General features: G+C 38.6%; 1 protein-coding gene across 1 annotated transcript; it reads left to right on the forward strand.

Moving 5' to 3' along the window:
• Window positions 1-6,835: 6,835 nt before the first annotated feature.
• On the forward strand, window positions 6,836-8,191 carry LOC125359180 (periphilin-1-like). The gene is given in 3 exon segments (XM_048356762.1): window positions 6,836-6,848; window positions 6,851-6,904; window positions 7,156-8,191. Coding segments are annotated over 3 exon segments (885 nt in total). The 3' UTR covers window positions 7,974-8,191.
• The last annotated feature ends 3,651 nt before the right edge of the window (window positions 8,192-11,842 follow it).

The following is an 11,842-nucleotide window of genomic DNA, read 5'->3' on the forward strand; positions in this document are numbered from 1 at the left end:
TTGTAGACAAAATTTTTGTAAATACATGAAGTATACAAAACAGTATTGCATCCAATTAATTCAAAGGAACAAGTAAAGCACAGAATTTGAGAGCATGGCAGACTACACTTAACAAGGAAGGGGTTACTGTCCAGAATATGTAAGGAACTCTAAAAATTAATAGAAAAGCAATAGACTAATAGGTATTTCTTGAAAGAGATGCAGTGGTTTACAAGTACATGAAGAAAGCTCATTACTGATAGAGAAAATTAAAACTTGAGTGTTCCTCTTGCCTCAGTAAATGGCAATGATGAAAAAGACTAAAGATGACAGTGATGTTAAGGAGGTACAGGAACAAAAACGCTTGGGAATACTGTTGGAAATGTAAATTAGCATGGTCATTGAAGAGAATATTATGGAGGTTTGTTGTAATTATTTTTCGAGAGAAGCCATACAATCCAGTAGATAGCTAAGAGAAAGGAAATATCTGAGATACCCACATTCCCATGTTATAATACAATAGCCAGTAAGTGGAAACAACAAGTATCCATCAATTATTCAAAATGTGTATATATTTAAAAAAAAAATCTTGGAGCTGGGACTATGGCTCTGTGGTAGTGTTTACCTTGCATGCATGAAACCCTGGATTCAATTCCTCAGCACCACATAAACAGAAAAAGCCAGAAGTGGCGCTGTGGCTCAAGTGGTAGAGTGCTAGCCTTGACCAAAAAGAAACCAGGGACAGTGCTCAGGCCCTGAGTCCAAGCCCAGGACTGGCAAAAAAAAAAAAAAAAAAGAGTGAAATCTTGTCATTTGCAAAAGGGATGCATGTGTGCTAGACAGAATAAGGTAGACACAAATACCATGGGACGTTGCTTAGATATGGAATATAAGAATGTTGACACTGAGAATAGAATAGCGATTTACCAGAGGCTGGGGCAAATAAGGGCTGATGGAAATGTGCTAAGTTATAATTAAATCAGGGCAAGGTGTGTGCTGTGCTATATAATAGTAAAAGCTCTTAAGATTTTTAAGGCTTTTCCATTATGATAAGTGAGTAGTTAGGTTTGACAAACATAAACATGAAATATATGCATGTACCAAAACATTACATGGCACATCATTAACATGGAACACTTCTATGTTATATATCAGCTAAAAATAAAATGCAAATAAAGAGTCCCTTTGTCATGATCAATACAAAACTATCTGATAAAATTCAATACTCAATTTTTAAGTTATCTGAAAAATATAATAAGGGATTCATAACATCACCAAAAGCTGTAGTTAATACTTTTTTTTTCAGTTTTACCAAGGACTTTAGTATAAACAGCTAAAGTAGGGAGAAATGGAGAATAATATATATCCTACTTCCTAGGCAGGAAATGGGAGTTAAAGACTCCAATATTGTGTTTCCAAAGGACAGTTTGAGTGCTTTCCCTGAGATCAGGAGCAAAGATGGATCCATTTCCCCTGTCATTCAGGAGAGTAGTGTTGGAAGACAGACCTGGTTAGAAAATAGGAAGAGGAAATAAAAGCCATTCAAAGCCACTAGGAAGAAATTAATCTCCCCTAATAGGACTTACTTTTTCGTGTAGAAAATCCCAGGGAATCTTAGATTTTTTTTTTTAATGTGCGGATCCTAATGGGCCTAGGTGCCGTCCCCAAGCTCCTTGAGGGGGAGAGGGGGAGATCCTGGGGCTAGGTGCTGTCACTGAGCTCCTTTTACTCCAGGCATCTGCTCTACACTTGAACCACAGCACCACTTCTGGCTTTTGTGAGTAGTTTATTGGAGATAACAGTCTCAGAGTTTCCTGCCTAGGGTGGCTTTGAACCACACAATTCTCAAATCCCAGTCTCCTGAGTAGCTCTGATTACTCCTGGTCCTGGGCTCCTTTTTTTTTGTTCAAGGCTAGCACTCTTACCACTTGAGCTTTACTTTTAGCACCCCCCCCCTTTTTTTGTTAGTTGGAGATATGAGTCTCATCAATTTTCCAGCCCAGGTTGGCTTGGAACTATAATCCTCAGATCTCACCCTCCTGAGTAGTTATTATTATAGATGTGAGCCATTGATGCCTGGCCCAAGGAATCCTAAGAAACTCCTAAAATAAGTGAATTTAACAAGACCACAAAGATGTATGGCAATAAACCAGTGGACACCAAAATTGAAAATACAGTTTATAAGAACCAACAAAAGGAAAATACTTAGGTGTAAATCTAACCTACCTGCTGAAATAAAACATGAAAAAAATTAAATGTATAGGAGAATATGCATTTAGATTGACAAATGAGTTCAGCACAATTTCTATCAAAATTTCAACAGGATGAAGTTATTCTAAATTTTGTGTGGTAAAGCAAAGAAAAATTGTAAAATGATTATTGTACATTAGTTGTGCAAAGAGAATTTGTTGTGACATTTCCATATATGTATGCAATATATCTCAATTTTATCCTTTCTGCCTTGCCCCTTCCTTCCCCCATAACCACAGGCCTCATCGTTCTGTTTTCACACACACAAACAATTCCTAACATAACCATCTTCATTCACCCTCTCCATTAGCCCAATCCCTTTCCACTAATACCCACACTCCCAACAGAGCCTGTTTATCTTTCACCGTACTCCCAGTGCCCTGTTGATCATAACTCTCTTGAGATTCTTTATGCCTCTTTTGACACATTACAGAATTATTCGCCCTTCATGTTTCATTTCCCCTTTCCCCATCCCTACACCCCTGAATGGTCCACCAGTCAGAATCATGTTACTAGTAAATATGAATGTATTTATATGTGTGTGTGTGTATTTTCATGTATCTGAGTATGTTTTTCAGATCCAGTTTCCACTAATGAGCAAAAAATAGGGCATTTTCTCCTTTTGCCCCTGGCTTAGTTTGCTTAAAATGTTGTCCTCCAGTTCCATCCATTTTCCTGCAGATTACATCATTTCATTCTTCTTTCTTACTGTAGAGTATTCTATTGTATGTATTGGTGGTGGTGGTGGTGGTGGTGGTATATGTATGTGTGTGTGTTTACCCATTCCTCTGTTGTTGGGCACTTCAGCTGATTCCACTATTCCGTCCTATATAGATATGCCAGTGTCTCTCATGTATATTAATTTGCTCTCCATTGGATATATGTGCAGTCACAGGATAGGTCTAATTTTAGTTTTTAACATCTATACTATACTGATGTCCTCAGTTGTTCCTCTATATCCTCATATTTAGAATATCTTTTTAAAAAACTGAAAGAAAAAATAGAGTAAGGAAAATCCATTTGCCCAATTTCAAAACTTAGACCTTTTCAGTAATCTTTACTGCATTACACAGTAATCTACACAATTACACAGTAATCTGCATTGCTGATGGAGGATGGACAAAGGCCAACAGAACACAACAGAGAATGCAGAACAGATTCACAGATGTGGGAGTCCAACTGATTTTTTCAGCCAAAGTGCAAGAGCAATTCAATATACAAACATTAAATAAACTGGCAAACTTTTTTTAGCATATTATTTATTTAGACAATTGGTCATCTACTTCAAGTTAAACCTCACAGTTGATACAAGAAAGAAGCTGAAAAAAAGATCATGGAGTTGCATGGAAATATTAAACTAAGATATTCAGAAAAAATACAAATACAATTCAAACATAGAAAGGCAGAAGTTTTTAGATTTTATACTTTATAAGTTGGAGGAGGGGTGGTCCACTGATGGCCAGTGATCCTATATACTCAGGAAGTTGAGATTCAGAAGATATCAATCCAGAGCTATCCTGGGGAGAAAATTCTTTGTTTTTCTTTGCCAGTCCTGGGGCTTGGGACTCAGGGCCTGAGCACTGTCCCTGGCTTCTTTTTGCCCAAGGCTAGCACTCTACCACTTGAGCCACAGCGCCACTTCCGGCTTTTTCTGGGGAATCGAACCCAGGCTTCATGTATATGAGGTGAGCACTTTACTACTAGGGCATATTCCCAGCCCCTGAAGAGAAAATTCTGCAAGGTTCAATCTCCAAAATAACCATCAAAAAGCTGGGCTGTGGGTGTGGATTAAGTGGTAAGGTAACAACCAAGTGAGAGCATGAGGCCCTGAGTTTAAACCCTGATATTAAAACATTAAAAAAAGATAAGACCTCAATAAAATTGAGAGCTCTGCTCTTGGAAAGATTTATTTTATTTTTATGTTTCTGTTATAGGGCTTGACCTCAGGGCCTGGGCACTGTCCCTGAGCTCTTCATGTTCAAGGCTAGCTCTGTACCACTTTAAGCCACAGCTCCACTTGCAGTTTGCTGGTGGTTAATTGGAGATAGGAATCTCACAAGGAACATAGACTCTATGGTCTCCCTTATTGGGAATAATTAGTACAGGTTTAGGCAATTCATAACAGAGCATCACAAGGCCCAATAGCTATACCCTTATGAACACATAAGATGATGCTAAGAGAAATGAACTCCATGTTGTGGAAACAATTGTTATATCACAGTTGTAACTACTTTCAACGTCCTATGTTTATCTGTAGCTTCTATTATTGATGATGTTCTTGTATCACCTTCCTGTGGTTGTACCTACACTATCACTGTAATCTTATCTGAGTATATTGGAAACTGTTTATGGGTATTGGAAGTAGGAAATTCAAAGGGAATACCAAATTTGAGAGACACAGGGTAAAAAAAAGAGAAACAACTACAAAAGCAATACTTGCAAAACTGGTTGGTGTAAGTGAACTGAACACCTGGGGGGGGAAGGGAAAGGGGGGGAGGGAGGGGGGTATGAGGGACAAGGTAACAAACAGTACAAGAAATGTATCCAATGCCTAACGTATGAAACTGTAACCTCTATGTACATCAGTTTTATAATAAAAATTAAAAAAAAAAAAAAAAGAATCTCACAAGGACTTTTCTTCCCAGGCTGGCTTTGAACCTCGATCCTCAGATCTCAGCCTCCTGAGTAGCTAGAATTCCAGGTCTGAGCCGCCAGCACCTTGCTACAAGGACAGTTTTTCATAGCAACTTTAACCCAAAACTAAAAACAGCCTAGGTGACCTATGAGTCCACAATTAAGCAGACTGTGGTCCATCTATTCCATGGAATACCACTTAAAGGCTCTCATGGGAATTATGCTGAATACAAGGCTGATGCAACAACAAAAACAAGTCATATATTGTTTGATTCCGACTTTAAAAGTTTTAGCAAGGATTTGTTTTAGTAAGATAAGGTTAAAATAGGGAGAAATAGAACATTTCCTGCTTTCTCTGCAAGAACTGTGAAAGACTCAGAAGGATAGTGTTTATTGGTAGTGTTTATGCTTTCTGAGCTAGTTGAATACACATGAGGGACAGATATTTGACTCCCAGTTAGGCAATTAGGGATAGGAAGCAAATGGAAAAAGGGCCACATGGTAGGAAACAATAAAGGACATATAACACCTTTCTTGTTCCTGTGGCAGATTCCAAGTCCTGGCACACCTGCTTAAACCAGACTCAAAAGCAGAACACAATGTTCTATTGCCAGGATGAGAGGGGTCCACCCACAAAAAATCTGACATCCAATCTAAAGAGCCTTCATCAGTGAGTAACCATTGATTAACACATCAAACAAAAGATACATCCCCAAGAGGGAGGGGATTAAAGACCAAATATCTAGCAGGAACCAACTAGCCTAAGACTTTTCCTCTTGGGGTGATAGAGAAGTCTTTTTCCCAATCGGGGTTTCTGCATATTTATTTTCTTTCATGACTCTCTTACAATTCAAATGAACTTACTCTACTTTACAATAAACACTTTCCTGCTCTTTTATTCTTTTTTTTTTTTTTTTTTTTTTTTTGCCAGTCCTGGGCTTGAACTCAGGGCCTGAGCACTGTCCCTGGTTTCTTTCTGCTCAAGGTTAGCACTCTACCACTTGTGCCACAGCGCCACTTCTGGAGATACATAGAGAGAGAGATAGATATAGATATCGTGCTGAGGAATAGATCCCAAGGCTTCATGTATGCGAGGCAAATCACTTTAGCACTAGGCCATATTCCCAGCCCTCTTTTATTCTTTAAAGGGTAGAGAAAAGGACTGAAATGCTCCTAGGCTGTATCAGTCTAGAAATTTGTAATCTATAAGCAATGTTTCTGGGTGGATAAGATGGATGAGGCCACCCCCAACACAGGTAACCTTCAAGGCTTCCTTTTGCTAGACATACCACTCATTTTGATTCTATCATTACCTATTGTATTTAATGTACAAGTGCATATACTGTTCACTAAGCTCAATGTCCATTACATAAAAAGAATTAAGAAAGAGTACCTACTAGTCATTTTACCTGCATTAGCCTCATACACTCAGTATTATTTTTTTTTCAGTTGTGGGCCTTGAATTCTGGTCCTGGGCACTGTCCCTGAGCTCTTCAGCTCAAGGTTAGTGCTCTACCACTTGAGCCACAGTGCCACTTCCAGTTTTCTATTGGTTCATTGGATATAAGAGTCTTATGGTCTGGTGCCTCGCTGAGATCGTAGTAGCGGGTGGTCGACTGGATTTTGCGGGTTTTTCCTGGAAACTTCGAGTCATATATACAAGACCAGGCTTCTTACTTTCCTCCTTGGGAGCCTGCGTGTCAGCAGACTGGAACTCAGAGCCCGGTCCTGGAGCCTCCACAATCAATCCAGATTGAAGTCAACGCCATAGTCTTCATCTTCTAAGAGGGACGGAAGTGCAATCCATCCAAGGGGTACAAGCTGGATTTTGAGGCATTTATGCCTCAGTGCCCATCGGAGGACCACCTGCGACTAATTCTTTTGGCATAACATGTGGCCAGCCCAACTTCCCCTGCTTCAGATCCCTTCTGTAGTTGGTTTTCACCCAACACTGGCTTACAGAAGAGATGAAATGTGGTCTGAAGGCGGTATGACTATGAAAGGCTCCCAAGAGAAAGAGGGCCTCCTTGGAATCACAACAATGATGCCTACAATAGAGTAGTTAATATTGTGCCAAAGAAATCACCACTGCTAGAAAAGAGACCACCACTGATAGAAAAAAGACCACCACTACTAGAAAAGAGACCTCCACTGCTAGAAAAGAAACCTCCACTGCTAGACAGACCTGATGAAGGAAGCTACAACAGATATTACAGTCATGTTGATTCCCGAGACTATGACAAGGGCCGCAGTTTTTCTCATGATCGAAGGAATATGTTCTACCTCACAGAGGAGATGAATCTGGCTATCGATGGAGTAGAGATGATCATTCTGCGAGCCGACAGCCCGAGTACAGGGACACAAGAGATGGTTTTAGAAGAAAAAGTTTCTACTCTTCCCATTATTCGAGGGACCGTTCTCCCCATAAAAGGGAGTCTCCATTTTTCAGAGAGTCACCTGGAGGTCGAAAGGACTCTCCACACAGCAGAGCTGGCTCCAGTGTCAGCAGCAGAGACTACTCTCCAGAACGGAGCAAGCCATATTCATTCCACCAGTCTCAGCATAGAAGTAAAGAGAGATCTGCTCAGTCCTTGAAAACATCACGAGACACTTCACCTTCGAGCTCTTCAGCAGTTCCTTCATCAAAGGTGTTAGACAAACCCACTAGGTTAACCGAAAAGGAACTGGCTGAGGCTGCAAGCAAGTGGGCTGCGGAAAAGTTAGAGAAGTCGGATGAGAGTAACTTGCCTGAAATTTCTGAGTTTGAGACGGTACCTGCTGCACCATTATTCATTGACCAGCCAGAGGAACCTGAGTCGAACACAACCAACGGGATAGAATTATTTGAAGACAGTCAGCTAGACAGTCGCTCTAAAGCAATAGCATCAAAACCAAAGAGATTGACAGGTTTACCGCAAGACTGTGAAACCTTCGGGATGGTGGTGAAAATGCTGATTGAAAAAGATCCTTCATTAGAACAGTCGATACAGTTTGCACTGAGGCAGAATTTACATGAAATAGGTGAGCGGTGTGTTGAAGAACTGAAGCATTTTATTGCAGAGTATGATAATTCTGCTCAAGATTTTGGAGAGTCTTTTTTGAAAAATTAGTGTTCAGGCAAAATGTAACCACCCTCCCTCTACCACCTCTGGATTTGTGTAAATCCTTAATGTATGAAACTTTTGTGATGAAGAGAAATACTTTATTTGGCTACATTTCCAATTCAGTTTAAACATCTAAAATAGTCCTTTAAAGATATTTTAATTATATTTTTTTCCTAAACATGAAGCCAGGCCATACCCCCACCTCCCAAAATGGCTAATTTACTAACCTTGATAAAGCAGTCTTGGTGAGCAGCTTTTTGTAGTTACTCCTGTTCTACTGTCTTCCATGGCATGTGGTGATTTGTTTTGTCATGTGAGTGTAATTTATAGGTAGAGATCATTCCACTTAAACGTGTAGTCTTTTGCATTCTTGTAGCAGAGATTGCCATGTGAAAACCGTTAGCATTTTGAGTTGTGATTTTTTTTTTTAAACTGACTCTTTGCTTTTGTTAGGCCTTAGGAAGTCAAGGGTACTATCCTAATAAACAGCACCCTGGTATCTTAGTGAATATTTGCTTTGAGAACAGTTCTCATTCAGCAGCAAAACAAATTTAAAACCTTTAATACACACCTTAAAATATTTTTCCGAAAATAAACAAATAACTCTTAGGGTGTTCTCTTAAAATATCCATGAAACTGTGGAGTACCCTAACTGATCAAATCTTAAACATCATATAGTAAGAATAAAAGAAAGAGCAATTTGAGATGGAAGATGAGTATTTTAAAGATGTGAGTCCTCAAATCCTTTTCTGCAGAAAAAAACCTCAGATTATATAAGAACATTTGAGTTTTATCTTTTCATAGACCCATACTTTTTTAAAAAAGTGATCACATGCTCATGTTTAAGCCATTTGCAAATTATTCCTTTATTAGTCTCTATAATCTGAGTGTTTTGTTTTGCTGACTTTCAGATGTCCTTTGACCTTCAAAAATATTCTTGAAAGAAAAAGAGAATTAGTAAGCTAGCAAGCAGTCTATGTGTACCAGTCCTTCATGAGTGAGCCAACCAATCACAGATTGTTTAAGAATCTAACTGGGACCATTAGAATATTCCATTCATTTCCTGGCCATTTTCAGCAGTCCTGTGCATTGAGCCAAAATACATAATTTTGTAGCATTAGTTAGTACAGAAACGTTAACAATCATGTTTGTTATTAACTGCCCAATTGCATTATCCTCCCATCCTTTTTCCATTTCTACCGTATGCTCACTTCAATTCTAGCATTATTTTATACTCTTTATTAATATCATCTAGATGTATCTCTATATTAAATTGAAAGTGGAAATAGCAGTATAAATACGTTTTACACCATTTTACAAGTTTAAAATCTTGATGAAAGCCACATAAGTTTTCTAAGACCACCTGAATCTTCTTCCCTTGAGATCTTACTTCTTGACTTATCCAACTTTTATAAAATATAAGCCCAGTAAAAATCCCACATGTTGTCTCTGCCATTCTTCAGTGTGAACAGTGATGTATTGCTTACTTTTGAAAGATCAAGAAGGCACTGATGTTGATTTTATTTTATCCTCCCAGTGTCTTTTCTTTCCCTTAAATATTCTACTCCCAGAATTGAGTTCCTTTAATCAGGATGCTTTTACAAGTTTAAAAGTAAAATTTAAGACACCACCATAGGCAGAGGAATTGTTAGTGAAATCATTAAAGTGTTTTGCTAACATACAATTCAGTGTAGGCACAAGCATTTAGAGCTGCTGATAGCTTGCCATTGGTGGCATTCTTCTAGGCTTGTCAGTGTTAAAAAGCCTATTTGGTTTTTGCTTTTTAAATGCTTCTTAAAGTTTAATTTTTAGGTAGATATATTCAGATGTGTTCTAGAGAGTGTATTTTGCTAAATGTTCTTATTTCTAGATTGTGTTTTGTTTTTCAGTAATGCCCAACCAATGTGACTAAATTTTTGTTGTCTTATTATAAAGCCTTGGGTATCGATAAGGGGAAAGCAAATATTGTAAAGCTTTTTGCAATGTTAAAAAAGAACAAAATAAATCAACCAAGTTTAAGTGATAAAAAAAAAAAGAGTCTTATGGTCTTTACTGCCTGGGCTGGCTTTGAAACACAATCCTCAGATCTCAACCTCCAGAATAGCTAGGATTATAGGCATGAACCACCAGTGCCCAGTCTCAGTAATTTTTTGAATAACAAATATAGCCCAATATTTAGTGGTATGCTAAATTTTAATTAGTATAAGACTCAAGCAGATGCTTAAATGAACTGTGATTTCATTAGAATTCCATTTCCTAAGTAGTTGCAAGCCAAAGTTGTGGGTGCAAAGTTGCATGTGGGTGTGTGCATGTATGTATGTGGGTGTTTCCATACTTGGGCTTGAATTCAGGGACTGGGCACTGTCCCTTAGCTCTTTTGTTCAAGACTGGAACTTTACCACCTGAGCCTCAGCTCCACTTCTGGCTTCTCTGGTGATTAATTGTGGAGTCTCATGGACTTTCCTGCCTGGGCTGGCTTCAAACTTTCACCCTCAGAGCTCAGCCTCTTGAGGATCAAGGATTCTAGATGTGAGTCATCAACAGAAAAGTTTTGAAGTAATGAAATTATGAAGAGGGAGAACTTTTATCTATGCTAGTAGGAATGTTCTGGGAAATGATGTGTCTCACTTCTGTTGTAGTTTTCTCTTGCTAGAAGATAACTCAAAAGAAAAAAAACCCAACAAGACAAATCCAAAGTGCTCTGAGCCTAACAGTAACGCTGAGGACCACGAGCCACGGTCAGACAAGTGGAGGCTCTTAGCCCAGCAGGGAGGCTCTGGAAATTCAAGTAGGGTACCGCCCAATTGAGAGAGACTAGTAGGAAACTTTTGCTGAGTTAGCATGACACTGGCAAACCTAACTCCCCAGGCTGATGAGGCTGGGCTGTGTGACTCAACCCTGGCAGGGTTTGGCACACAGCTGCTCCTCATTTGTTTTCCAGAAAGATCTGAAGTAATGGTTCCCTTTGGTGGAGTTCCTTTTCCCAAGTCCCAAGTCAGGGCTTGTCCTACATTTGCAAGGGATAATGACACTTAGACCAGGAGGGAGAAGAGTTGCTAGTGCTTTTGCTTTAAAAGTAGGCCAGTGCACCCCTTCTGCTACCTACTCCATCTTCTAAAACATGGCTTGTGAGTGTCAATTTCTTCTTTGTGGGATTGGACTGGCCCTGGCTGGGCCCTGGCAGAGGCAGGCCCTCCTTTCTGAGGGCTGAGGAGAAAGCTGCTCTGCTCATTTTCAGTCTTGTGATTTTGTGAATCTCATCTAAAATTGATGTCTGTTTTCAGATAGACATTCATTTCATTATGACTTAAGAAAACAAAGTTAGATGTTTGAGAGGATTTTTCTCATCTCAATTTTGTTGAATGGAATTAGTACTAAATTGCTTTTAATGTGCAATTTTTGTTACAGCTTATTTTTATACATATATTTAATTGTAAAATATATACAATTTTGACTCTGAATTACTTCAGTGTGCTTTAATTAGCTTTTAAATTTGGGGACACTTTAGAACATAAAATTTGGTAGAATTTTGTGTTATTCTAAACAATGGTAGAGTTTGTTTAAATGTATAATAAAATGGGATTTGTTTTCATATATAGTAATAAGAGTTGAACAGCTGCTCTGCCTGCCTATTTCATGTCATGTTAGTTCTTTTCCCACTAGACTTTTTCCTGGGTTTCTTTAATAACTATCAGTTTCTTCCAGGTAACAAATCTTTGTAGAGTGAGATATGACTCATATTCACAGGATCTGGGAATGCTCTAACTTAATATGATATTTCATTATAAACGTAGACTTTAGTATTCTAAGCATTCTAAGTAAGAATAAAACCTGGAGTTGATCATTTTGCAGTGTTTGACATTATTTTTTAAATT

The sequence above is a fragment of the Perognathus longimembris genome, chromosome 11 (genome assembly GCF_023159225.1).
Source record: "Perognathus longimembris pacificus isolate PPM17 chromosome 11, ASM2315922v1, whole genome shotgun sequence".
NCBI classification, from domain to species: Eukaryota; Metazoa; Chordata; class Mammalia; order Rodentia; family Heteromyidae; genus Perognathus; species Perognathus longimembris.